At 50.0% G+C, this 27,592-nt stretch overlaps 2 protein-coding genes across 3 annotated transcripts; one reads left to right on the forward strand and one right to left on the reverse strand.

Moving 5' to 3' along the window:
* Window positions 1-286: 286 nt before the first annotated feature.
* Window positions 287-6,587, forward strand: MTFMT (mitochondrial methionyl-tRNA formyltransferase). Its single transcript, XM_075432116.1, has 9 exons — window positions 287-423; window positions 1,417-1,629; window positions 2,054-2,176; window positions 2,995-3,097; window positions 3,682-3,757; window positions 4,333-4,424; window positions 4,991-5,072; window positions 5,723-5,805; window positions 6,126-6,587. Exons 1-9 carry the CDS (start codon window positions 287-289, stop codon window positions 6,324-6,326), a joined length of 1,110 nt encoding a protein of 369 aa, XP_075288231.1. The 3' UTR covers window positions 6,327-6,587.
* Window positions 6,588-12,889: 6,302 nt separating this feature from the next.
* CILP (cartilage intermediate layer protein) lies at window positions 12,890-24,598 on the reverse strand. 2 transcript variants are annotated; one of them, XM_075432119.1, is made up of 10 exons: window positions 24,564-24,598; window positions 22,761-22,884; window positions 21,497-21,580; window positions 20,483-20,536; window positions 18,833-19,018; window positions 17,391-17,705; window positions 17,165-17,273; window positions 16,543-16,700; window positions 13,541-15,900; window positions 12,890-13,224 (listed from the first exon to the last, which is right to left on the reverse strand). In XM_075432119.1, exons 2-9 carry the CDS (start codon window positions 22,816-22,818, stop codon window positions 13,559-13,561), a joined length of 3,306 nt encoding a protein of 1,101 aa, XP_075288234.1. In that variant the 5' UTR covers window positions 22,819-22,884; window positions 24,564-24,598; the 3' UTR covers window positions 12,890-13,224; window positions 13,541-13,558. The 2 variants fall into 2 exon arrangements, with proteins under 2 accessions (XP_075288234.1, XP_075288233.1); XM_075432118.1 differs by having other exon boundaries at window positions 12,890-15,900.
* Between the last annotated feature and the right edge of the window lie 2,994 nt (window positions 24,599-27,592).

Below are 27,592 nucleotides of genomic sequence, written 5' to 3' on the forward strand. Positions count from 1 at the left end.
CGCCACGTTACAGCCTCAGGGGCCGGGGTTACGGGCCCACGGCCACGGGAGACGCTCGGGCGGCAGTGGCGCGGCTGGAGGCCGCGCTCGGGGTCTGTTGCCGCGACCGGGCCTGAGGCCGAGGCCTGGCCCTGCTCCCTGAGCCCGCTTCCCTCAGCCCCGCTCCAAGATGGCGCCACCGCCTCAGCCCGAGGGGCGGCCCCGCCCCCTCCCTCGCCCCGCCCCGCCCCGCGGCGGGCCCCGCGCGTGCCTGATGACGTCATCGCCCGGCGCCGGAAGCGCCGCTATGCGGGGACGGCTGCTGCGGATTTGGCGTGAGGGGGTGAAGGCGGCGCGCGGGGCTGAGGGGCCGCCATGGCGGGTGCTGTTCTTCGGCACCGACCGCTTCGCAGTCACCGCCCTGCGGGCTCTGCAGGCGGCCAGGTACCGCTCGCCGGCGGGGGGGGGCGGGGACAGGGGGTCGGCGGCTGCGGGGAGGGCGTCGGGGCCTGCGGAGAGGGGGCCGAGGTCTGAGGGGAGGAAGCTGAGGGGCGGAAGCTGAGGGGCTGGGGTCTGAGGGGAGGGGGTAGGGGTCTGAGGGGAGGAAGCTGAGGGGCCGGGGGTTGAGGGGAGGGGGCCGAGGGCCAAGGGGAGGAAGCTGAGGGGCCGGGGGCTGAGGGGAGGGGGCCGAGGGCTGAGGGCTGAGGGGAGGAAGCTGAGGGGCCCGGGGCTGAGGGGAGGGGGCCGAGGGCTGACGGGAGGAAGCTGAGGGGCCGAGGGCTGAGGGGAGGGGGCAGGGGGCTGAAGGGCCTGGGGCTGAAGCAACAGGGGTTGAGGGGAGGGGGCCGGGGGCTGAGGGGCCGGGCTCAGGGGGCTGGCAACTGCAGGGAGAGGGCCGGGGGCTGAGGGGACAGGGGTTGAGGCGACAGGGGTTGAGGGGAGGGGGCTGGAGGCTGGGAGAAACGGCAGGGGCTGTGGAGGGAGAGGCTGGGGTCGGTGAGGGAGGGCTGGGCACCAAGGGATGGGAGATAAGGGCCGATGATGGGGTTCAGGGGCTGTCGGGGGGGGTAGGGGCTGTGGGTTGGGCAGAGGTTGGTGGGGATGGGGTGGGGAAGGGTCCGTAGGGTGGGACGGGGAGCCTGGGGTCACGAGTGGGTGGATGGAGAGGGATCACGGGTGGTGGGGGGGAGCACCAGGGGCCGGGTGAGGGGGGTCTGGAGTGGAAAGAGGACAGCCGGGGGTGGTGAGGAGGGTGGGGATGGCAGGGTTTGGCAGCTGGGGTCAGTGGAGGGAGCCTGCAGACCAAGCAGGCAATAGGCATCAGAGGGGCAGGTGCTGAGGAAGGGCACGGGGGTGCGGTGAGGGGTGGGGGTGACCCGGCCTTCGCTTCTCCCTTGCTCTGCCTGCAAGAGGCCTTCAGTGCCTTGTCCACCCCAGGGAGCCCAGCGAGGACTCGCTGGTGTCCAGGCTGGAGGTGGTGACCCTGCCCTCCCGCCTGCCCATGGACCTGCCGGTGCGGAGCTGTGCCCGGGAGCTCCAGCTGCCTGTGCACGAGTGGCCACACACGGGACCTGCGGGGCAGTTTGATGTCGGCGTGGTGGCGTCGTTTGGACGTCTGCTAAGTGAGGACCTTATTCTGCAGTTCCCATAGTAAGTGGGTTGGCGGGGCATCTGTCGCTGCTTCGTTAGCAAAGCCAGACTCTCTTTTTGAGTCAACACCTGTGATTTGTAGGAGGTGATGTCGACTTCTTCCATGGGTTCATCTGCTTAGCCTGAGCCCTGCTTGTGTCGTTGTGAGGTTCGCTGTTCTTCTTTAACACGTTGGTGGAGGTCTGTGCAAGTGTTCGGCGTAAGGTGTTTACCTGTATTTCTCTCATCTCCCTTTCTGTGTTCATGGAGAAACTGAAGGTTATATAGTGTTACTTTTCCATTAAATGTATATTTAAACCAGTAACACTTCAGGAGGTCTGAGGAGTTAATTCTTAAAGTAGTTTCAGTGTAATAAATGCTGCATACCTATTTACATACGCTTCGGGTCCTGTTCCTATTCTAACTTTAACATATTTCAATTCAGCGGCGTGCTGAATGTCCATCCCAGCTGTCTCCCGCGATGGCGTGGTCCTGCACCAATAGTCCACGCAGTGCTTCATGGTGATAAAGTGACGGGGGTGACAATTATGGAAATAAGACCGAAAAGGTAGGTTAGGTGTGCTTCCCTGAACGGCTCACTGCTGCTGTTGCCTCTTAGGACTTTAAATCATCATGACTTAAGCTATCGTTTAAATCATTCTGTCTAATCACTGTTGTTTTTTTTTAAATGTGTGTGTATTTAAATTAAAATTTGGAACACTCAGAAACTTTCATCTGACCATATGAGACTTGCCACAAATACAGTATTTTAGCGAGTGTGTAATTTGTAGACTCTAGGCCTGTTCTCTAATCTGAGCATTATTACAGGGAGCAGATGGAGAACGAACAGTCACACAGCTAGGTGAACAGGCTTGGTATGATGTGACAGAAAAGATCTGCTTTTCAGACTTCAGAGTCACCTTTAACCTCCTGTATGTGAAACAGAGGACGAGAAAATGCCTGTCTAGGAATGAGAAAGAGATCATCTGTTTTAGTTTCAGCACAAACTGGCTTAAAAGGCTTGTGAAAAGACATTATCATAGTTATCTTTTCTTTCTTAGATGCCTGTCTGATAACAGATCAAAGTGAAACAGATTTCTTCTGAATACTTCAGGTGGTTTCTTAGATCTTATACTTCTTAATTGTAAATTGTGTGTTTTATCAATCTCAGCTTGCTGAGGTGAATCTTGCTTGCCAACATATATCCGATATTCTTTTCCCTGTGTTGTCTTGTGAACCAAATGTTATTTGATATATGAAAAATAAAGTTTTAGAGGAAAAAAAGGGTAATTAGTAACTGAGTTAAAGTATTGAATGTAGACTGTTGAACTGCTAATTGAGTTATAGCTGCTTCTCCAGTAAGCTCCTATGTTTTCTGCCTTATAGGTTTGATGTAGGTCCAATTATTAAGCAAGAAGAGTTTGCTGTTCCTCCCCACTGTACTGCAAAGGAGCTGGAAGTGATATTAGCAAAGATGGGTGCAAACATGGTAAAGTCATGCAAGCTAGTGTCACTTCTGAGCAGTACATTGCTTTTAACACGTGTAAACAAGTCTTTTTAATCTTGTTCTGAGCTGACTGCAGCTGTTAAGAGGAGAGTGATCTGAAACTTGGTGTTTGTGAGCGCTTTGCCTTGCTGAGAGGAAAGCTGAGTGGTCTGTGATAAGCTGTGAGTGTTGGTCCTGTGCGTTGCTGTTCTGTTGCTGTTCAGTGAAGATCTCGAGCACTTTGTATGGAAACGGTGCAGTCGCTTCTCTTATTGAAGTAAATATCTGCTTTTTCATCTCAAAAATCAGCTTTCGTCCTGTCCTAGGATTAATATTAGAGAGCAGATCTTCTATAAAAGAATACTTTGGCTTTTAGTTGTGACTGAGTGGGAGGAATGCCTTTAGTGTGCTTCTGTGTATAATATAAGTCTGCTGAATATAGTGACCCAGTTTTCTAAAAGCTCACAAGAAAGTTTCACTGATGAAAAATTAAATACTGTATTTGTATATCTGGGATTTACTGTTACTGTTAATAAATATATTCTACTTAGCTTGGCTAATATTCTGTACAAAATTTAATTTTGCAGCTGATATCAGTTTTGAAAAACTTGCCTGAAAGTTTGAAAAATAAAAAAGAGCAACCGAAAGAAGGAGTAACGTTTGGTAGGTACACATCATGTTTAATGCAACTTGTTCATTTCTTCTTCTATCATCTGGAAAACTAAGTTTCCTCCTACTGTGCTGAGTTGTATTTTTTTTTTTAGATACCTTTCTCAGTATGGTCTCTTCACTGCCTTTTCTGGCTTTAAAAAGTCATACAGAGGGAAAAATGCTTCAGAATTCTTCTTCAGACTTACTACATGAATGTTTGTTTTTTTTCGACTTGCCTGTACAGTATCAAAATCACTGTTGATGTCACAAAATCCAAGTGACTGTTATTCTTCATGGTTGTAACGCAGAAAAAAGTACTACAGCTGTGCTTATAAATATATGTCATCAGTTTGCAGTGCAATAGGTAAATAAGAGAAGAACTGAGAATAAAGCATAAATAATCCAAATTGAGGTCTTTACAAAACCTTTTCACCAGTTGTTGTCTAAGGCACCTATGGCTAGATGGTAAACCTGCTATTGGTCAGGATAAAACTGTGTTTAAAATAGGATAAAATAGTACAACTATTTGTTTGCAAAAAGATGTAAAACAGAATATGAGGTCTTCTAATTTCTGATTTCCCCCCTAGCTCCTAAAATATCAATAGCTAAAAGTTGTATAAAATGGGAAGAGCAAACGGCTGCACAAGTAATTCAACTGCATCGTGCAATAGGAAGTATGGTAAGACAGTGGATTTTTTTTAACCCTTTTCTGTCCTCTAGCATGTCTGAGTTTGGTGTAAATATTTTAGCTAGTGACTGAAATTCAAGTTTAGTTATTTTAGCCTCTAAAACCTAGCACGTGTTTTAAAATCCCAACACAGTTTAGCGTTAGAGGTGGAATTAGTGTGGAGGAGCATTTTCATGAACTTGATCCCAAGTGTGAAATCAGCTCAATAGTTTTATATTGTTTCCTTAGCTCTGAGGTTTCCACTGATGTGTCTGAGAGGATTTCAGAACACTATGATGACATCTTTGCATGACTGCAGACAGTGCAAACAGCTGCAGTAAAAAGCTACTGTAGCTAGTTGCTTAACTCATTGCTGCATATGCTAATACTTTGCTTGTCAGTAAGATGAGGAAGAACAAGGAATACTAGATATAATAAGGAAAGCCTCTTATCTGGACATATACCTAACTTTTCCCTCAGTATTATTATCACAGGTGTCTTGCATAAGAAAAAAAACCTAGACAGTTGCCTGGAAATCATGAAAATATTCTCAGTGTGTCATTTGCTTCTGTTTCCAGTTTCCTTTGCAGACGCTCTGGAAGGGTACTACTGTTAAACTTCTGGATTTTGTGGAAGTGGATAATATCCCTGGTTTAGCTGGTATTTACTTTTAAATTAATCTGTTAAGTTTAATTTTCCTGTCTTTCAAACATTGATTTGGAGATCACACACAATTGTACTAAACAATAGCTTTAAGTGCCGCTCTCTGAAACCTCAGCAGAACTAAGTCGGTCTCATGTATGCTCGGAGTGCAGTAAGTGTCTGTGCCCAAAGATGAGCCCAGGATGGGTTTTGAGGACAGTTCTGCTTTGTGATGATGCTGAGTGAGCAACAGGTATAGTCCTGTGAATCCAGAGGTTGGAGGATTTTAATCCTCTGGTTAGTTAGGAGATCCTCTTCTAATGCTGTTGTCAGGGGATCTCTCACGAGGAACGCTGTCCCTGCGTACTGTCACTTAAACCGTTTTCTGTAGCAGTCTGTGAGTCCGAGAGCCGTGTGGGCTGAGTGGTGTGCCACAGCACGCAGGGCTTGATGGCTGTTTGTGGATCAGACAGGGAGCAGTGCCAGAGGGTGACTGTCCTGAGTCTGCCCTGCTCATTTGGGTATAATAAAACACAGAATATATTAAAATACTTTTGAGCGAAATAGTGACTCAAGATGATTATCTTGCTTCGGAGACACATAAGTGTTTCAAAATCTTTTTCTAATTGTTGGCATAAAAACGCAAGACAATCTTGCTTTGCTTTTAGATCAAATATTAAATGACTGTGGAGCTGTTCCTGGTTCTCTACTATACCATAAAGTGTCCCAAACGCTGATAGCTCGTTGCAAGGTAGGATTTTTCCCATTTGTTTTATATTCACTCCCCTAAAGATGAGGTGTTTAGTATTTGTTTGTTACATAATTCTTTTGTTAGTAGTCCATCATTGTTCTCTGAACTAGTTTTAGGTTAGCATCAGTCTTTTCATCTGGTATCTTGAAGAACTTTTAATTTCCACTAACAGGCTTTTCACTTGCAAGCAAGAATTTGACTTGTAACATAAACATGATGACATGAAATAAAACATATTCTGTAAGGCAACTTAGTGAGAGCTAAAGATAATTTTAAAACATGGAAGAAGCTTACCGCCATTTTTTTGTTTTTATTTTTAGGAAGGCTGGGTTGGAATTAAAACAGTCATATTAAAGAAGAAGCTTACGGCAGTTGACTTCTACAACGGATACATGCACTCTTGGTTCCAGCAGAACTCAAGAACAGTTCATCAGGAATGCAGATTTCAAACTCTCAAACTTAGCACGGCAAAAAAGACTCTGAAAGAGAGGGGAATATTGGCACAGGGTCTAAAACAATAGATGCATTTTAAAATGTAGAAGAAGGTGTCTGTAAGTTAATAGTTATGTAAAATATTTCAATGGCCACCTATAGCATTCAGTTTAGCGAAGGGGTTTCCTCCCAGAGTGTGTGATCTTACTGTTAATCTGCATGTTTTCATCGTGGGTTCCTGATGGTACTCATTTCTCTTTTCCCTATCAAGGAAGAGAATCTCTGTGAATGCTGAAGATAGTGAATAAATCCCTGTTTCCACTGTTGAGTAATAAATTTATTTTTGTACATTGTTTTCAGTTTCTTTTTGAAGACTTTTGGTATGATCTTCTTCAAGCATAAGTTGTGCATGGTTGCTTTAATCTGGAAATACTGAAATCCCATGCTTCTCTTCGGAACTTAGTGTTTCCTGAGACTCTTGGGTGTCTAGTTTGATTTTTCATGCGGATCCTTAAGCTACCTTTATATCCCCACATTGAGATGAATAACTTAAGCCTTAACTGCGAGCATCGAGAGAATCTTTTCCTGTCCACAATGGTTTTCTTGGAGTCAACAACACTTAACACAGAACATCCCTTACTTCTTACTGGAATTCGATGCCTCATCTTTATATAGTACCATACGTGGAGCTGTGTGCAGTTGGTCATCTGCCTTTGTCGGGGCTGTCTGCTAGGTGGGGTTTTCCGAGCAGTCTGATGTTCCATCTGATCAGCCTGTGCAATCATTGCCAACTGCTTAATTAGCTGTGTCTTCCTGCTTATTCTCTTTGTGTAGTCTCAGTCTACAGGTGTCTGCTTCTAGCGAGCTGGAGTTCAGTTTCGATAAATCTTCCATTTAGAAAGGGAATAAACAGAATATTCCTAATATGATCTGAGATCTCATCTGTTGTCTTAGGCCCGTCATGTTGTTTATTTGGGCCTGTTGACTTTGGAAATGCTGTAAATAGTAGGTACTGTCTAATGTCATCCGTGAATGCCAGCTGATTGGTTTTAGTCACCTGCACGTGATGTGACCACATCATTTTGTTTCCTTTTAAATTCAGAAAAGAAAAATTTACTGTGTTAATTTGCTTTTCAACACAAGCGACTTGTTTTAGTCTCATTCTGTTTCTAATCTATAAACTTGTCATTCACCTTGTTCAGTAGATATTTTTTCTTTGATATCTTTAGCTTTTCTGACTAGTTTCGCACCTTTCCTGTTTAATCGTATCAATTGCCATATCTTCCTTCTCTTTTTTCGTTTTCACAGAATATATCCCACTTAATATTTGTGTGCCATCCATCCAGAAAATTTGTGTTCTACTGTCATACGTTCTGTCTAATGAGAGAGGTTTTTTACCTGATCAGTTGTTAATCTAATCCAAGGTTTTCCTCAGCCTGCCTTTGGTTAATGGCAGGTATAAGAAGGAGCATTTCCTGTGAAGATCCCCAAAACTGATGACTCTTTACTTTCTTGTCTTAAAAGTAAGGTAGCACTGTGAGGATGACAGCAAACCAAAGATCCCCTGCGTCTTAGGAACTGCACTAGTGTTATTTGCTCAACTTATTCCTGCTTTTCCTGAATGCTGCTGAAGTAAAAGCAGAGCCACTGCAGCTATTCAGACTTGAGGAGGCACTGTTCTGTTAGCTCTGTGTTTACAGCACAGTCACTGAAATTTTGGAAGCCTCAAAAGAAAATAATTGCAGGAGTTCAGTAGGCTTGGTGTTATGACGGTTCTGTTTTCCTCGTGCTCAGATAAATGCCAGGACATCTTCTTCCACATGTCCTTTTGGCTTGTCAGACTTTTTAACCCATTCATGCCTTTTCAAGCAGTCATGTCTGGAACTTAAAGCTCAAGTCAGGTGTTGAATTCATGGGACTTATATCAAAGTGACAGGAACTTGTCGTGCTTGAGTATGACTTGCTGAATGAAAGAAAGCAAAAAATCTAGAAAAATACATCACATGGATGAAAATGTTTCTGAAGAAGCATCTGTTAAAGCAGATGCTGCGATGTTTTTCTATGATTGCAATTGGTCCAACAATTAATCTGCCTCTGACAGGTTTTCCAGAACACATGGTCCTCCAAGAAATCCAAGCCTGTGAATCAGAGTCAAAAACTGGAAGCAACAGCGAGGTGGAAGTCAGCCTGCTGTGGAGAATTCCTTTTGTTGCTGACCACAGACTCAGGGGTGCAATTGGTGCTGCAAAAGTTATAAACCTGGCAAGTTTGTTTCTAAGCAAATGATCCGTGTTAGTGCTTTGCTCCCTCCTACCTACTACTTGCAAGTACAGGTCGTGAAGTCATTAATGTTTTTACTCTGCTCACGTTGGTCTATGAAAGATTAGTTATCACCTTATGCCAGTAGAAGGGATGGCTGGTGGGCAGGTGGGGTTTTTGTGGGGATGGTGAGTGAGGTGGGGCTTTTCTGGGGTTTGTTACATTGCTGGTCTCGGTTGTATGGCTGTGTGTTCCCAGCTGGAGCTTCCGGGAATCAGTTATTTTTAAAGAACACTCGTAGGCATCATTGAAACTAAAATAATCAGTGTTTACCGAGGATAAGAACATTTTCTCTAAAGTGCCTTCCCCTTAGACAGTGAGGTTTTTGAATCGGCTGTGTGGTCAGAGTCCAGCCTCAGGCATGGATTGTGTCAGAATTTGAATTAGCAGAGAAATGACTATGCAAAAACCACCCCAAAACCCACCATCACAATTTATAGATAATTTTAAGCACCAACGATAAAGAATTTTTGACCTCTGATAAGTGAAGTATTTTAGTTATCTGTTAGCAGGGGTAGACCCAACTTTTCTGACGTGCCAGGTCCCCAGCCACTGGAAAATAAATTGTGGTTTATTATGACTTGAACAAAATGAACGGTGACATGTGACTCCTACAGAATGAATACGGTATCCAAAGTTCAGGTAGTTTAGGGTTTAGTGTTTAGATGACCAGACTGTTAAATCAACTGCTTTGTTCCTAGGAATGACTTCTGAGGAAAATTGCTTGCAAGTTCTTGAACTCCTTTGCTTTTTGGAATCCGCTCTGACATCATGAAGTTGATAGCAAAGAAGAGCAATGTCTCTGTCCTTTGCACCTCCAAAATGACACGGAGCAAAGCCGTGTTACTGCTGGGTGGCACCCGTGCTGCTAGGCGGAATATCAGCTTCCAGCTGGCAGCGTCTGCGTTAGGTGTTGGCATCGGAGAGGACCTGTGGGGCAGTTTGTACATCTCGCTGGCAGTTTTAGATTGCACTTTGTGTGAGATCCGTTGCTGTTAGTCATTGCTGGCAGGCGGTAACTGCAGTTTTAACTAACGCATAAAGCAACAGCGAGGAGTTTCCCTGCGTCTTTGGGGGAGTTTGAGGCGGTGTGTTCTCAAAAACCCTGCAGATGGTGCTCGCTGCATCTCTTAGGGGAAAAGCAAGGTCAGCTGGGCAGGAGATCATGAAAATCTGGTACAGAATGTCTTCAGTTGTTCAACAGCAAATAATGCCTAAACCATGTTGTAGCCAGGACACCTATACTTGTAACTTAATCTTTTGATCCGTGCAGGGCTTGCTTTAAGGCTTCTCAGAATTGCTTTCTATGTAAGAGGTTATCAAAGATTAGACAGTTCTTTGTTGCCTAACAGTTGATGTCCTAGCTCTGAATACACACAGCTTTACCCCAGTTGTTTTATGGAGGAACAGAGGGTAAGATTAATGTTTTTTTAATGGAGGAAATATTTGGCATGCTATTTTTGACATAGCAGAGAAGCTTTAAAGGGAATTGGTTTTCCCCAGGCAGCTGTTAGCCAAAAAGTCTCTTTGGAAACTTTGCTTTCACCTAGCTCTGTAGGGATTTAACTTGGTAGGTAATGAAGATCTGATTATTTTTGCAGAACAGACAAAACAAAAATGGGGCATTCACTGATGAGGTGTGGAATAGCATGTCAGGGTTGACTCTGGAACATAGACATGGTGATTTAATCCGCAGTACCACTGCTGAGGTCAAGCACAGCCACCCTAGCAATTGGAAAGTGATGCTAGCAAAATAAAACAGCTGTCCTCCTCTCGGATGAGAGAGGGAAAGTAGCAGAGGTATTCATAGACCCAGCATCCGCTACGGCTCAGTTTAAGATGGAAGCCAAATTACTGGTAGAACTGCAAAACGTTTGGGCACCAGAAGGGCTCTGGTGTTGGATAGGGATGATTTCATCTTGGATTTCAAATAAATGTTAGAGGGAGTAATATTTTCTAGGATGCTGATGACTCGCAGTTACATGCATCTGTTTCATGATCTGAAACCTTACTGCTCCCCCTGCTTCCTAGGAAACATCTTTATTCCTGTTTTCTGCTGAATAAATTACAAATAAATAAAAAGGAGAAGTGACTAATCACTGGAGTACTTGAGTCTTTCTAAAAAGTTGATTGCAAAATCCCTGAATAATTTGAAGGTTGAGACTAGACAAGAATATATCTTATTTTGTTTATCCTAACTGCTGACAGCTGGATGGCTTCTGGGAAGCAATATTTTCCCTTTCTAAAAAAAAAAAAAAAGAGGGATAGGTCACCAGATTTATCTGAGGGGTGGAAACTAAGTGACCTTAATGGAAGATGCTTTGCCATTAGCCTCAAAACTGCCGACTTTTTGGAGCCAGGTCTCCGGCTTCAGCCTGTTTCTCAAGGTTGGTGGTCGGAAGGCTAAGGTCGAGGGAGGAGCCGAGCCGCAGCCTTCCCGCATTCCTCCAGCTGATGCTCTCCTTTGATATGTGGGAGTGCAGGTTAGGTTTCAGGCTGCAGATAGCACTTTGCTGTACGCTGACTATAAGCACCAGCTAGAGGAGTCAGAACTGACATTGAACTGTAGCATAAAACTTGTGTGGGTGGTGGATGCCAGGACCTGCTGCAGCTTTTTTCCTGTGTAAACTTTCTTAATGTATTTGGTGTGGTGGCTCACCAGTAATGACAAAGTGTTAGCACTGAGTGATGACTGTTGGGCCAAGGTTGTTGTCTGCTCATAGTGCTTAGGCACCTGTGTTTGAAACCTCTCTGTCTTGCTCTGTATCCAATGTACTCTGCCAGCAGCCGCCTCCAAGAGCTCAGGGGCTTGGTGAGTGCAGAGATTTGTTTGTTCCTCCGAGTCAGAGTTAAGCAGCAGTGGGGGACAGTTTGGGGAAACTTGGAGAGCATGCTGTTTCACAGATAGGCAGAATTTCAGGCTGTAGGGCTGTGACCACTTCATTCCTGTTAAACAGACATTTGTCCCCAAAAGGAAGAGCCCTGTATTCTGCTGGGCTTGGCTCTGGCGAGCCCACATGCAGCACAGGGATCAGATCCCAAGCCTGCTTTCATCCGTGTATCTCCTGGGTTGGTCTGTAGAAGTCATTTGTGTTACTTCACCCTCAAAGTGATGAAACAAAATTCAGGATTTGGCTGCCTGTCTGCAGAGGAGGAGGGGAGCAGAGGGAAGAGACATTTCTCTGTGAGCCTGCAGCGCAAGCCAAGAGCTCTGTGGGAAGGTCCGAGCTAATGCTCCCCACTGGCTGCCTTGGCCCCAGCTCACGCCAAGCCCTCGCAGCAGACTAGACTCAAAAGAAAACACAGAGAGTCTAAATTCATTGGTATGAAGAGGATGTGCCAGAGTATTCCACAGCTCTTCCTTCTCTGCTTCTCTTTGGTAGCTGTACAATTTGCATAAAACTGTGGATTATTAAGGGTTTGGTTTTTTTTACTTTTTTAAGCATAATTCAGGCTGCATCAGTCCTGCACAGCTCTGCGTTTAATGCCTGGGATGCCCCGTGTCAGACCTGAGAACCTGTTCTGAAGCTTGCTAAAAGCTGTTGAAAGATTCCCTATGCTTTTGATGGGCTGTAGGCAAGACAATATAGACGTAGAACTGGCTTCATACCCATAGGAGGGGATTAGGTAGGAGAGGGAAATCCACGCTTGAGCATGTGTTTGAATTCCAGTTTTCATCCCGTAGCACTGCCCACCTTTTTGTGATCTGTCTTGGTGGAAGTTTTGATGTTGGAGTCTTGCTGGCTTGCCTGCACTCCAAAAATTTATTGCCAGTGTTTGGGTGTAAACATAGGAAGTCTTCTGTGCTGGTGAGGTCCTTGATTCCGCTCTAGAAATAGTGGGGGTTTGATAGGGCAACTAATAGGTCACTTAGAGATGGATCACTGTCTGTCTGACCCCTTCTGTGGCCATCTGTACTTCAGCAAGAGCAGCTTCTTGCCCAGCAGCATCCTGCTCACTGCTACTGAACGCGGAGGGCAGCCCGTCCCCTCCCCGTCTCTGCACCTCCCAGCCCTGCTCTACCTTGCCTGGCTTCCTGTTGTCCTCAAAGCACGGGCTCCCAGCCCTCCTCCCCCCATCGTGTCCCACTCTGGGAGCCCTGCTGCTGTCTCCTGAGTTCATCCCTCGCCCCGACCTGCTGCTCTGCTTCACTGCTGCTGCCTCTCCACCTGTCGAGCTACCCACCAAACCCCTCACCCATACCGAGGATCAGTCTCACACTGGTAAAGCTCTGGCCTGTTTGTGAACAGAAAGGTGAAATTTTGCAGGTTGTTCTTTGGTCAGCTCTGCATGTGGTTTACTTGGGCATGTCAAACACAAAAGCAGCACAGCATTGTCGAAGTTACAAAATGACTTTTTTTATTAACCTACCCTATCACAGAGCATGGGTTTTATTGTCAAATAATGCAAGAAGCAAGAGAAAACTGTAGTTTTATCCATGTGGAGCCTACAAATCCACACGGCTTCTCCGTGCTATCAAGCATGTGAGTTCTTAGAAATGCAGCTGCCGGTAGTTTGGCTTGAATACAGTCAGTCTAAAACAAGCTAGAAATAAATAAAATACTTACATTTCAAGTACAAAACCTTGCAGTTGAATTCAGTATGAGGAAACTGGTTTATTCCTTTTCGTGTTACCAACTACTGTACAGGTATTTGGGCTGGCAAAGTCTGCAGATGCAGAACAGAAGAATGTTTCATGTACATGACTTAATTGAATTATGTGTTTAGTCTTCCCTTTAGGCTATCACGTGAAGCTGTTTAATGTCAGGCAGAAAGAAGATTTTTATGGATGTATTCAATAAGCCACAAACGCGCTACCGCTACTGGCCCCCAATTTTTGCTTTATGTCTTTCCTTTCTGGTGGAAAAAAAAAATGCACTTTAATTATGTCTCAAAAATAATGACACCTACCAGCTTTGAATTAGGTTATTAGCAGGTAGATGTTACTTTCAAATTATGTTTAATCAAGTGTGAGCAACTTTACCAAGGCTCCTGTACAGCTCTAGTACGTGGGAGAACGTCGACCTCTCATCGGGATCCTGCCTTGGGTGGTTCTGCGGCTTGCTGGCTGTCTTCGGTACGCGGGGCTCTCCCCTGGCAAAATCAGTATGGACTGCTGGCCCGAGTTCCTCTGAGACTGGAAGATGCTTTGCTCCGCTGTGCTCCTCTCCGAGCAGGTGAAAGTCAACCCAACGCCGACGTTGCTCTTCATGGTTCTGGAGGTGCCGTCGGACGTGCCATCGAAACACCTGCCCAGGGCGATTTCCTTGGCGATCCTCGGGTCTTGGTCAGTGACGGTGTAGATGCCGTAGTTGTGTCCCAGTGGGTCGAGAGGAGCCAGCATTGTGTACTCGCTGGAGTCATTGTTTGTAGCCATGGGGAGGTGGTTCACCAGGTACTCGTGGAGCATGCTGTTGACGCTCTCTCGGCGGCAGCTGCCTTGTGGGACCACTTTCACGAGCGTGCGGTCCACACGGTCTTGGTCAAAGAGCATGCCGCTGCACTTGAACTCCAGGCAGGCTGCCGACACGTTCGGCTGCTCCAAGTCCTGAATGCTGCGGACGTCCCTGATGCCATAGAGCTTGCCAATGGTACGTGGGTGCGTCCCACCCGTGTTACGAGACCTTACGTTCACCTCTTGGGGTCCATTTATTTTCACTTTAATGTAGCAGGCCCTAAATTCCATGGGCTTGGGCCACCACGCCAGGTAGTCATCGGTCCAGCTCATGAGGTCATCTTCACTGAAGGGAACGGTGTTATAGTCATACCGGTCTCCTTCTATCCTGTAAAACCTGAAGTGAGCAGCGCTGTATGGAGCTTCCTCGCATTCTCTTAGGTTTTCGTAGGCATAAATAGGGCCATTGTTCTCTTCTGGGGAATTGGGGCTTGGCTTGGCCATGTTAATGCTGAATGCTGTTTTCTTAGTGCTGGAGTCCTCATGGTCTGTTCTCCTATAGTTGAGCTTGTTGAGGTATGGCTGTGGCACCCCAATAGCGTTAGGGTTGAGTTTGGGAGCAGAGGACACAGGTTCGAGTTCTTCGCCCCCCATGCTTGCCAAGATATAAGCGGTGTAGGCCTCGGGGTTTTGCTCATCACAGAAGGCGGGCACGCAGGCACCGTTGGGACCGGTGATCGCGCTGTCGAAACGGCCCCATGCTCTGGGGTTGGAGGAGAACCCTGGTTCTGGCTCTGTGTTTATAACAGAAATCACAACCCCTTGGATCTGCTCGCTTTGCAGAAATCTCTCGCTTCTGTACGCCCGGACTTTGACATAGCACCGTCTGCTCTCTGGGACGTCCAGGTTAAAAAGCCGCCTTTCTTTGATCTCCATGTTCCCAACCAAAAAAGTTCTCTCCTCCCTTTTGCGCCGTCTGGTTTTCTCAAGGTTGAAGTCCCCTTCTTCCTCCCATAATCCTGTCTCTGGGTTCAGCGACCAAAGCTTCATCTCCTGCAGGTGCTCTGGCATCTTGACCTGCGCAGCATCCAAATGAACCTTCACCTCCTCCGCATTAAGAGACTCGGTGCCCTGTTCGTCCGTGAAGTCCACGGAAAACATGCCGTACGTACGGAGTGGGAATATGTCTCCTTCGTCATCTACAAAGTTCAGGTCACTTTGTGTCACAGCAGCTGTTGAGATGTTTCTTGGGTCCAGAAATGTCACACTGGCTTTCACTTTGCCTCTGTAGACTTCTCCATTTTTCTTATAAAATGCATTGGGAGGGATTTCTAACTCGGCGATGGGATCATGTTCTTCCATTTCTCCCAAGGAAATCACGTTGGTTTCAGTGGATTCCAGCATAACAGGGGCTTTCTTTCTCAGTAGCTTGATCTCATGAAACACAGCTCCTCCATTTTCCTTGAAGGGCAGAACTTTTGTTGTGTTCACAAACTTCTGCAGCCGATCGACGAAAGTTAGAACCAGTCTCTCCGTGTCTGCTGGGACCTGGATGGAGAACGTTCCCTTGTAGCCGGTCATACTCACTCTCTTGTTCCCCATGTAGATGTGGCCAAACCTCAGTGGCTCACCATCATCTGCTGCTGTGGCTCTGCCTCGAACCGTTATTTTGGTCTCGGTGCATTTTTTGCAGCCACATTCTACAACGACTTTAGTGGGGAGCGTGTACCCGTTGCAGGAGATGTCTCTGGTTTCCATCTTGGACACCCCGCAGCAGTAGGCGACGTTGTCCTTACACCGGAGCCCTTTATCCAGCTTCCCAGCACAGGTCTTCGCTGGGCACTTGCCCACGTCGTAGTAGAAGGAGTTGCTTGCTTTTTGGAAACAGTCGTGTGGAAGTCGGATGAGGTGGCTTTGGGGTTGGGAGTTGCAGGGTGCCTCTTGTCTTCCTGTTGAATGGGATTTCTTAATGAGCAGCATGAAATAATTACACAGTCATTGCTATGTGGTCTGAAACCCTCCGAGCTAAACATTGCTTCCAATAACAGTGAGGTTTTTGCAGAAATCAAACCAGATGTTTCGCAGGATCTTGGTTAGCTGAATTCACCCGGCCCCCGTCTTGGCGCAGCAGGTGCTCAGCTTTAACTTTCGGTACCTGATTCCGAACCATGCTCTTTGCAGGAGCGTCCCAGCTCCTGCTCACCCATCACTGCCATCCAGCCCAGCCTCAGCTAGACCTTCTGCAGCTGCCTGGCTTGCTGGCTATGGACAGACTAAAATGTGTCCCAGGGTTTTTAAAAAAAAAAAAACTAAACAAAGAGAAACATTCACGTCAGGCAAAGCGCAGTGAGAAATCTGCTGAAACCAGCAGGCTGAGCTTGGCAGGTCACCTGCAATCCAGAGCTCCAGTTTGTAAAGAGCATCTGGTTCGTAACCAGCTCACGCAAGCTTATCTGCTAACGGGTGCAGGAAACAAACCCCAAATATTGTTTCCTGCGGCTTGTTCTTTCCAGCACGTATCGCAGCGTCTGGCCACCGCACCGCGCCTCCTCCCCAGCTGCCTGCATTGCCTCACGCGCGTTTTCTCTCACCTATGACACCGAGCTTGGCAGACTGGGACTTCGCCGACCCCCCGGCGCTGCTGGCCTTGCAGAAATACTCTCCTGACTGGTCTCTTCTCAAGTTCTTCAGAATCAGGTTGTTTTTATATTTGTATAAGGAGGGATCCAGCAACGAGCCGTTGTGGTACCTGCCAGGAACAGGTAGGCAGTTAGCGGGATAGCGGCTGAACAGAGCAGAGCCATGCCCTGCTCCTGCATCGTGCCACGTGGGTTTTGCCACACCTTTTGCCTCAGTTTCCCCCTTTGCAGTCTGGCTAGATGGCATCACCGAAAAAAGATTCCCTTTCCCCTGGTAGGACTGAGATGTGGCTGCCGGGTGGCTGGCAGGCAGAGCTCCCAGTCGTGCCTGATGAGGTTTTTCAAACCCTTATTTGTATCTTTTTCCAGTAAGTCCCTCGACAGATGACATTACCACACCTGCGAGAAACGCCAGTGCTGCACACCTCGAGGAAACTATCATCTGCAGCAATCGGTTCTCAGCATATTTAGCTATTTTAGAGCTAAAAAATACCTTTATGGAGATGGTAAGTAGATAAAAATTAAATCCATGGGACAGCTAAGACTTCTGCCCGATCAAACCCGAGTTCCTTACCAGAGGTAGCGGTCGGGGGCCGGGCTGCCACGAGCATCGCAGCAGAGCGACACGCTCTGTCCCACTCTCCTGGCTTTGTCTTCGGGGCTCCTGAAAATGTAGGGTTTGCCTGCGGGAGGAGGAAAAGGCCATCTTGTTATTCTTCCCCTCCTAAATTAACAGTTTATTTCTGGTTTCTGAGTAAAGCCTCCTGCATTCTCCCCCCCCCCCCCACTTTTGGGACTACCTGATCGTTGCAGCTGCACTTGGATCGCCAGGTTTCTTCTGTTGCTCTCGGGCACGGTGACAGTCGCTGTTGCATATTTGGCTTTCTTTATTTTAAGGGTGTTTTTGCCATCGGGACAAACCCCCGGGATCCGAAACATGCCCCTGTTATCGGCTGTTGTCAACAGCTTGAGTTTCTCGGCTTGCAGGTAGACCCGGGCATCAGCAGCGGGCGACCCATCCTCGAGAGAGACCTTCCCGTGCAGGGTCGCGTCCTCGCACATGCAGGCGTCGCAGTCGGCGTTGATGCGGCCCATGGGGCAGGTGATGTTGCAGGCTGGAGGAGAGGGACGTGGGTCAGAAAGCAGCCCCGAGTCCCCGTAACCCTCACGGCACGGTCTCACATCTGCTTTTGATTTAGATGCAATAAGGCAGATACTGCATAAGGAATAAATTGTATCCAAAACATATTTTTACTGATTATCAACAGCTGTGCATTAGAAACATAGGCACAGTGTTGTTTTGAACCTGACAATTAGCAGAAAGCAGCCACGTGGATATAATTACAGCTAGGAACCGTTATTTACCTTCCCCAAAGGGCTGAATTTCGGGGAAACTTGAATCCAGGTCAGCGTGTGAGCTCTTAGCTCAGCCCTGGCAAAATTACAAATCCAAATGCTTTAAACGTTGACGGTTTTTGTTACCAGCTCCTGCCCAAACATCACGACTTTGGTCTATCTTAAACGCTGTCTCCCCTTCTTTGATGCTGTCCTGGCTTGGGCAAGACACAGGTTAATTGCCAAATGGGCACTATCCAATGGGTTTAATGAATGGTCTCCCAAACAGTGATTCTGAAACTTTTAATTACCTATAGTGATTAATCCTAAATAGTCTGTCTTTTCCCAAGGCAAGGGCTCAGTTCATTGCTTGTACAATCACAGACCATCCCCATATAGCAGCTACCTGATAATTTGCTTATAGCTGGAAATAAATGGAAAAAAATCAGGGAAAACCTGAAACAACTTTCCTGGAGAAAACATGGTCTATTTTCAGAATGATTTGTCTAGAAGGGGGTTATAAGAATAATATAATTAATTACAAGCCCCTTCAGCAGGGGCTGTGGCAATTAAATATTCCCAACTTTTCTTCTTCCTGGGGCGCCAGCAATCACTGAGTCTACCTTGAGAGCTGCTGTTACAAGATTAATGAGATTTTTCCTGTATCCCTGGGATCTTTATGGGTTGCTGATGATTCCCCATGTCTGGATCCCCCCCTTATCTTGCTATTTGGCTATAAACTCCCCGTGCTCTGCTCCCTTAGTACTCTCCAGCCCTGCTTGGGAAGGCACCGGCACCACAAAATTCTGGCAAGGGAGAGCAAAACGGCAGTGAAGGGAGTACAACGCCTGTGCAGTGGTGAGGTCAGGACATCGTCCCCTGCCCGTAAGTGAGGTGATAGGAGCACCTGAGCAAACATGTCCGATGCAGAGCCGCCCTTCCTCGGTTGCTTCGTTGCAGTGCATGCCCCAGAGGTGCTCAGCTAGGCAGGATCTGGTACGCTTCTGCACACCAGTTTGGCCACACTTCCCCGAGCACTCGCTCCATTTTGACCACGGAGACAAAAACCTCTTTGGGTCTTGCACCAGCGGACCTTGAATAACATCGGTGGTGTGTTACTGAGACGCGTATTACACGTACGGCTGCCCGAAAACAGGCAGCTGTTTTCTTAGCAGCTTCTATATACCAGCTTCTATATAGCTCAGATTATGCATTTGGATATTACGCACCACATGGATTAAACAAACTCAAAGCATGTTCAGGGGGGTGGGAAATAAAGCAGGAGAAGGCATCTGAAGGCTTCTGACGTAATTCCCCGCCGGCTACCAAATTCAGGATGATTAAGATAAACTCGAGGGGAGGAAAGCGCATGCAGCTCTTGCTTAGTGTTGAATAACTTTGGCTCAAAGGAAATCAAATGCACATTGTTATTTAAATGCTGTCTGAGGGGCAACGCTCGCCTGCGTTTCAAATGTGGTGAAATAAAAAAAAAACCAAAAACAATGAAAAAAAGGGTAAAATTTTTGGTATGATCATGTTGAATGTCTTTAACCAGACTTCAACATATGTTCTCTATAGGGGAAGCGTGTGTCCTCTTGGGAGCACCAGTTTTACTGTGTGCAAAACAGAAGCCTAAGATGCTACCGAGCAGGCTGAGCATGCCAGGGGCCAGCTGACTGGTAAAACACAAAGAGGGTTTATTGAAAGTTTAATACGCGGTTAGATTTTTAAAGGAATTTCTTTAACCGGGCTACTAGATGGTATTAATTTAAGCTGCTTTGAATGGATGAGATCCACTCCAAGTCTGTGGTTTGGGTTCATTTTTAAATGACAATGTTCTAATAGTGTTTACGAGGATGTACTTGCAACTAAAGTTTCTAGAAATGAGGTCTCTTGGAAACATGTGCCGTGTCGTCTCCCGCACTTACTCTTCCACCCGCTTTGTAATAAACCACGTCGGGTTGTTTCCTAGAAAGGCAGGCACACAGCTGGACTATTTGAATAGTGATGATCGAAAACAACCCTCTGGCTTACAAAAGGTGGCTGGAAAAGACCGTTTCAATGAGAGCAGCCACGGAAGCATCATGTCTGGTTTGGAGTGAGCGCTTGGCTTAGATAGGAGAGTTTTTAATCTGTTGGCACGTTGGCATCTCCAGCTCAGCATCCCGAGTGGTGTATCCATAGACCTTATTTAGCAATTTGGGGGATGCAGGAGGAGGTAGGGCTGGGGACGTGGTCCCTTCCCAGGTGGCACGTGGATAAATGCTCATCTGTACTTGCCCCAAGCAAAAATTTAACGTGCAACAGATTGAAGTGGGGTCTCAGTAAAATAATAAGCTCATTTGGGATCAGCTGCTTTAATCTGCAGGGCTGGTGGTGATAAGAAAGTAGGAGGAGAGTCCTGTAGAGGAAGATGGTGTTCTATGACTCTGGGCAGCACATCGACAGCAGAAAAAGCAGAAAGCGGAGGATGGGGGAGAAGCCGAGGGGCTCGAGGGCTGGCAGGGACACGGGGAGGGACGCGGCTACCCCGTGGCACCGGCCGGCAGGAACGTACTGCGTCTGGCGTAGGTGAAGGTCGGGTCTCCCCTGCGAGAACTGCTCCTCGTACCTGCGGGCAGAGGACGTGCGGGGTGATTCGGACAGGGTTTGCCTGCTCTCTGGCCGAGCACCAGTCCCTCCAGCTGCTGAACCCTACTATGTCTGGTATACCCTCTACTGGAGACAAAAACTGAGTTTACAGCTCACTGCTGCCAAGGGCAGACGCTTTATTTTCCAATTGCGTTGGTCAAGACCTCAAGATTTTGCTTTATTTCTCCCTAGAGCAGCAGGAGTCACGCCCTGCTCTGTGAGCCCCAGCCTCAGCACCGCTGCCTCGGGCCTTCCGCTTTGAGGGGAAAACAATTTTCCTGGCAGTTTTCCTAAGACAACCTCTCAGCAGGTGGAGGGGACCTCTCTCCGAGTGTCCATGGTTTTGGGGCTTTGATTTGCCCCAGCAGCTAAGAGAGCTGCTGGGACGGGATGGGAGGCTGGGAACGTCCCCTCATCCCTCCGCTGTGCCGTCAGCACGCCCAGCCCTTGCAGTCCCTGCTGCAATTCAGAGCCCCAGCCCTGGGCAGCACAGCTCGAGGGGTCAGGGTATCTCCTGGGGATTAACGAGCAGAGCGGGCTCTACGGGTAATTAATGCCCCACGGGCTTTAATCCTAAAGCAGTGGTGTTGCAGACTGCCCCAGGGCTGGGCTGGGCAGGGGAAGGGCAGGTCGAACGTGTGCTTGCCCACCGCTGGGCTCTCCTCGCCCTCCTGGCCCGTGCGTGGCTTGGAGCCGGAGCTGGGGCTGTGGTCACGCACTTGACCTTCGCTTTTCCAGGAGAGAAGCCAACAGCGCGTGTCAGCGATAGCCAAAACCCTGCAGGAGGTCGCGGAGGATTAACATTTATTCCATTGCCTAAATGTCCCCATCTACTCAAATGATATTGTTCGGTTGTAAATTAAGGCTGAGAAAAACAATACGTGTGTAAACACCCCTTGTCCCGGCGAGGGAAAGCTGCCCGAGCTGGGAAAGAACTTACTCTCCATGCTGAGCATTACCAGCGGCCTGAAGGTTTTCTGTCTTATCTGGATCCTGCCGAGGGCTGGCTTCAGAAGCCTTTGACCTAAGGGTCAATAAATTAGAGATTAAATTAGATGAATACTAAATTAATTAGATTTAAAGGGATTGGGCATCCTTCGGCTCAGTTTTTCAGATTTCCCTTTGGGCTGTTAGAGCTGCTGGTTAGAGCTCCTGTGTGATGCGGTGCAGGAGACACCGAGGGAAGTGTGTGACCAAGATGTCCCACAGCATCACTGCGGCTCATCTTTTTATGGTTGGAGATATAAAATATAGCCTGCCTCTCCCTGCATGGGGAGAAATGAACCTGAGGTGGGTGAGGTTGGTTGTCACTATGGGACATGGACTGGTTGTCACCATGGGACATTGGTGGCATGCACTTGCTGGCCACCTGTATGCCCGAGGGGAGCTGGTGGTCATGGCTGGTTCCTGGGGTGCTCACTGGGACTGGTCCCATTTAAACTGGGGAGCTAAGCCTGAAGCTGCCCAGCACCGGCTCTCGCCCATGCCCAGCTCCCGGGGGCTCAGCAGGGTTTCTGGGCACCTCCCCAGCGACAAATTTACTCTCCCTGTTCTTATCCCCGGGTGTCAGGCCAGGGCACTTCAGGCCAAAATTCCTCTATAGCCTCAGAAAACAAATCCAAAGGGTCTGCAGTCAGGTTTTCTCTGCAAGACCCGCCGGAGCAGAGCGGCAGGCTGCTTATTCCTCAGTGCTTCGTTACGTGTGACCCAGCAGAGCCGGCAGCGGATGGATCCTGCTGCTCCCGAGCATCTTCTGGAGCAGAGCCACGTCACCGCTTCCCGAGGGCTCGGCTCAGAGGCTGGGGTTTTCTCTGGCTGGGGCGATGGATAAGGCACCGGCCAGGGTGGAGCAGAGGGGAGCTGGGCTGGAAGCTGGGGTGCGGGCTGGACACCGTGGGGTCTCGGAGGAAACAGGCAGGGATGGTCCCAGCCCGGCCGGCGGGCACAGGGCTCATCCCTGGTCAGCCAGAGGCTGGCTGGCTCGCAGATGGGCTTTGCCCGTGCTCCGGGGGCTGGACGGGCTCCAGCCCTTGTCTGCGAGTCATTTGGCCGGGTGAGCACCGCGCCGACCTGGAGCAGCGCCCGACATTGCTGTTGAGCCCATCTCGGCTGGCTCAGCAGCCACCAGCGGACGTGCCTTCGTGCTGGCGTGCCCGTGGGCAGGGGACAGCACGGTGACGGGAATAGAAGCGTTTAACCTTCACCTAAAACGGAGGTGGCTCCTAGGAGGAGGAGGAGGATCCATCCTTTCGCGGTGACCATCGTGGTCTCCAGAGGCAACCAGGGGCTTCTCGGAGTACCCGCAGCCGTCCCGTGCCTTCCCCAGGCCTGCGGAGACAAACCCGGCTGTGTCGAGGCTCACCCGGGGTGCTGATGCCTTCAGGGAGCTTCACCCAGGCTGAACCAGTCCAAAACATGCTGTGGGGCTGCTTTATGCTCCCTGCCCACCCACCCAGCCCTGGCAGCCCCCCGCTTACCCCCCAAGGGGGGAGCAGCAGGGTCTCCGTGTCAGCGCTCCCTTCGCCTCCGCTCCTCGCCATCATATCTGAGCCCAAATCTGTTCTGCAGAGCGCTGCTTCGTAACGACATCTCCTTTTAACAGCTTAAATACTTCTGCAGGGACGCTCTCGCAGCCCACGCGGCTCCACGGGCCCCCCGGCACCCCGCTCTGCCCCCACACGAGCAGGCACATCTCCACGCCTCCGTCCCTCTGCCTGCAAACTGGGCTCAGCGTGAGGATGGCGTCTTATCCTAGTACATCCTGGGAGCGCGGGGAGGGGAAAGGCTCCCGAGCGCCTCTGAAAGCGGAAAATCCCATGCACAAGCCAAGCCTCCGCTGCAAAAGTGAGCAAGGAGCCAAATATTTTCCTTCTTCTGCACGCGGAGATGAGGGACTGAGGCTTTGTGTTGCTCAGCGACTTCAGGGTTTGGTTTAGGTGCCCTTAAAGCAGCCTTAGCCCGGCGGCGTCAAGCAGTTGGGGATTTAATTTCTGAAGGTACCCACGGAGCTGGTGTCATCCCAAGTGGCACCAGCTGGAATTCCAGGTGCTCTATTTTATGCACACAAAATTAATGAATTTGGAGGTGGGGGGGAAATGTTGCCTCAGCTTTTCGGTGCCTCAGTTAACCCATAAAATGAGGCTGACAAAGAGCAGCCGGCAGCGAGAGCACCCTGCTACTTGTAAGTGGTATTAACCAGCCGCTCCGAGACCGGGGAATGTGGGACTAGGAAATACTTTGATTATGGCTCAGCAGATCCCAGTCAAGCAAAAATAACAAGCAACACATGAGCGGTGTTTTGTGGGCTTACGGCGGGGTCGTGAACTCGCAGCCAGACAATAACCAGGAAAAATTAATCCAGGCTGAAAGCCTGTTTCCCACTTGGTGGTTATTTTAGGAGCTGGCTGAGGCTTTTTCGGCTCTGGGTTTGGGACGGGATACGTCCCTCTGTCCCCCGATGCTGGGAAAGGGGGGTTCAAGCAGCTGGATCCTGGTTCAGCATCGCCCATGTCCCCTCTCCGGAAAGGGGCTGGGGGAGATGAAACAGCCCCGCGTGAGCAAAGCACCGTCCTCCCCGAGCCCCTCGCTCCACGTCCCCCTAACCCTGCCCCGAACCCGTTAGCTGGGGCGAGGCGGGGAGAAGCGGGATGCGGGGAGCTGTGTCCCCGCTGATGTTTTCCAGTCTGCAGCCTCTGCGCCTTTGTCTGCCCATCAATTAATTTCCACCTCGCCCTCAATCACAGCCGCTCTTAATTATGCCGCCTTAATAACACAGCAAAATTACATAACCGCTAGCTGCGACGAAGGGGAAAAACTTAGCAGGGTTTTAGTGGGGTTTTTTCCCCTCTTACCTACAAAAACCATAAAAACCCCAATTAAGGAGCGTCCCGTCCTCTCACCGCAGAGCCACCAGCTGAGCTGCGGTCCGGGGGTGCGGCGAGGGCTTGTCAGCTGTGGGTTAAGGGATTTGCAGCCGGCTGGGAAGAAGAGAGAGAGTTGCAGCTTACCGAAACCTCCCCTGCGCCGCTGCCGAGCCGGGCTGCGTGCGAGCCTCCCCGCAGCCGAGGCGGCGAGGTCGCTTATATAGCCCGGCGTGTAGCTTAGGGGATGGCAGCGAGCCACCGGCCGCCGAGTCAAAACAGATCGGACGAGCGAGGAAACCGCAGGCTGAATAATCCCTTAGCAAGGTGATGGTAAACACAAACCCTCGGCGAAACAGCAGCTGCCCAGGCTGGCGGCGAGGCCACGGCGTGGCAGGGTGCTGCCGGCGGCGGGGCAGGGCACGGTGTGGGTGCCGCATCCCGGTGTGGGCACCGCATCCTGGCACGGTACCGTCACTGTCAGGGGTTCGCCCCGGGTCTGGAGCCGAAACAGATGCTGCTGAGCATTGGAGGCGGAGGTGCAGCATACAGGCACGCGGTGCAATGAGTTTTGGGGATGTTTTTTGGCTCTTGCCCAGTCTGGGCCAAACGCGGTGCCCACCCGGCGCTGCCCATGGGGTTCCCACGTTTTGCAGGCGTGGGCAGCGCTCGGCTGGGTGCCTGCTCACCTCTGCCCCCGAGCTGGCTCTGGCAGGGGTCAAAGGAGCATGCTGCGGGGATGCGAGGATGTGGGACAAAGCCACACAAGTTGAGACACTTGGGTAGCGCGGAGCTGCAGAGGAAGCGAATGTCTTGCAAATAAATCTGACTACGTCTCACTCGAGACGTGGGCAGATCCAGCAAAGACCCCCAACGAGAGCTCCCCACCAGCCCCAGGCTGGCCTCAACGCCTCCAGGTCCTTCCTCCCACCGCAGCCACGTTTTTCCCGTGTAACTGGTGGCAGCCGGTCCTGGCCCGGGGCTCCTGGGCACCGCACGAAGCGAGCGGCTGCGTGCGAGTGATTCCCACCCAGGCACGCAGCCCCCGGGGCCCTGCAGCGTGGGGCCGTGCTGCCAGTTTGCTGCAGGAGCCCGGTGCGACAGCGTGTGTGGAGCACAGCGGGAGCCATCCTGGAGGGACGGGGACGGGCGTCGGGACGGGCAGCGGCGAGCGGGATGTGCCGGCGGCGGCCCGGGCTGCCTCTTAGTAATCCTTGCCGGCCCCGCTGCCAGAGGGAGCGGTGCAAGAGGAACATCGATCAAGGTGTCACATAAAAAATAACTGGCGGTGGCCTGCACCGGCTCCTGGTTATGTTTATGAAAGAAAAAGGAAAAAACACCTGAGATGTGCCAAAACATGGCAGAATATTTGTCCGGTGGGCGAGGAGCTCCCGACATGAGAGGGGTCCCAGACCTGCAAGCCAAACACAGAGCTCGGCTGCATTTCCATGATGAGGACAAGATGTGGAAAAGGTGCTGAGACCAAGAGCAAGGAATTCATCTTCCCTGGACAGCACCCAGCTCCTGCCGTGGCTGGGGCATCCCTGGGACAGCGCCTGTGCCTTGGGAAGCGGTTCTGGTCCCTCCAGCTGCTTGGCACACGCTGGCATCGGTTCCCGTGGGTCGCACTGCGGGGTGAGGAAACGTGCTGTCCTGCACAGGAAAAAATGTGATTCTTTCTGTTATGGAGACCAGGTGATATCATCAGCCCAGCGCAGCTGCAGGTGCTTCTGCACGGGATTTTGCAGCCTCCTTAGCCTAGGTGTCTCCTCTCCAGCATGGGTGTCTCCTCTCCAGCACGGCTCCTGCAAGGCCAGCTCAGGAGACACGTGTGTGGATTGAGGAGCAGGTCCGGGACGCATGAGTTCATGCAAAAACCAAGTCTCTAGAACAGTCCGGTTGCGCAAGCTCTCTTGGCTTGGCCATCCCTCGCTGCAGCTCCGGCGCGTGGCTGACGTTAGATGGAGCAGCACGAGTGGAGCCCCAGATGTTTCCAGCGCTGAGCACCACCAGCTGCACCACGGCTCTGGGAGATGCTTGGCTGCTTTCCACCCACCCGAGGTGGATGATGCCCCGACCCGGGGGGCGAAGGGGACAAGCAGGGTGCTCCCCAAGCCCAGGGCAGTCACTATGCAGGGCTGCAGCACCCTTGGCTGGCGGGGAAGGATGCAACCCAGACCAAACTGCTCTTCTGTTTCTGGCTGCGTGTTCAGCTGTCCAAGCCTGGTGTTTCCCAACCAAAGCATCGGCGTGGCAGAGCCCTGGCCCCACAGATGCATTCCTCTCACAGATTAACCCTGGGGATCCTGCTTGTCTCTCAGGGGTTTCTTCCATGGTTTCATCACTGATGTGTAATTCCAAAGCCGTAATGTGTTTATGCGAACGTGGCCGTGCTTAAGGCTGCCCCTAACGCTGGGGCAGTGTAAAGGGGCTGAGATAGCGGATGGCACAACAGCATCTCCCTCTCCACGCTCCTTCGTGGTCATCTCCTTCGCTCTTCTCATGTCACCCCAATAAATCCAGGGGAAAACCCGCTAGTGATGCTCACCCCGGCTATTTGTGCCTCCCACCCTTTCTGATACAGCCTTGGCAGAGCGACCGTCACCGAAAGCCGACTGCGCTGCACTGGGAGGGCAACGTGGACGGTGGGTCTGCTCTCAGGGCTGCGTGTGGGATTGACAGGCTGTGAAATTCTCCGTGGGGCCCAGGAAATACCCTGTGGGGTCCATGAAATGTCACCTGGGGCCGAGGCCGTGCTCAGCTCCCCACCAGCTGCCCCCGTCCTCCCTCCCCGCGCCCTCTCTGCTCCGCCGAAGGAAGCTGACGGTTATTTTCCCCTGCTGCGTGTTTCTGGGCTTGCTCCTGTTTACGGAGATGGGAGCTAAAATAACTGATTGATGACTTTGTTCCATCCCAAACATTTTGGGGAAGTTTGCATGGTTTAGGAGGGTGAGCAGGGAGCTGGGATTTCATTAAGCACTTGGCTCCCGGCACTTCTCCAGCCATGCTCCAGGGGTGGCTAATGTTGTTTTTTAAATCCTGTTTTGCCGTCCCAGGAGCCGGACTGGCGATTTCCACGGTTTGCAGGAGAACTTGGAGGGATGGCGGGTCCCCAGGGTTCACTCCGAGCTCGGAACCACCAGCAAACCTTGCAGCCACCGCAATATTGTTTCACT

This window comes from Opisthocomus hoazin, chromosome 10, assembly GCF_030867145.1.
Source record: "Opisthocomus hoazin isolate bOpiHoa1 chromosome 10, bOpiHoa1.hap1, whole genome shotgun sequence".
In the NCBI taxonomy this organism is placed as follows: Eukaryota; Metazoa; Chordata; class Aves; order Opisthocomiformes; family Opisthocomidae; genus Opisthocomus; species Opisthocomus hoazin.

What these genes read in the sequence shown, in the direction of transcription:
- CILP (XM_075432119.1), bottom strand. Translation starts at nt 22,818, where the DNA reads ATGGTCACCGCGAAAGGATGGATCCTCCTCCTCCTCCTAGGAGCCACC. An exon ending in AGGAGCCACCTCCGTTTTAG is followed by an intron (nt 21,581 to 22,760) that starts GTGAAGGTTAAA and finishes ATTGACCCTTAG; the next exon opens with GTCAAAGGCTTCTGAAGCCA. An exon ending in AGTGCAGCTGCAACGATCAG is followed by an intron (nt 17,274 to 17,390) that starts GTAGTCCCAAAA and finishes CTCCTCCCGCAG; the next exon opens with GCAAACCCTACATTTTCAGG.
- MTFMT (XM_075432116.1), top strand. Translation starts at nt 287, where the DNA reads ATGCGGGGACGGCTGCTGCGGATTTGGCGTGAGGGGGTGAAGGCGGCG. An exon ending in CAAAGATGGGTGCAAACATG is followed by an intron (nt 3,098 to 3,681) that starts GTAAAGTCATGC and finishes TTAATTTTGCAG; the next exon opens with CTGATATCAGTTTTGAAAAA. An exon ending in TAATATCCCTGGTTTAGCTG is followed by an intron (nt 5,073 to 5,722) that starts GTATTTACTTTT and finishes CTTTGCTTTTAG; the next exon opens with ATCAAATATTAAATGACTGT.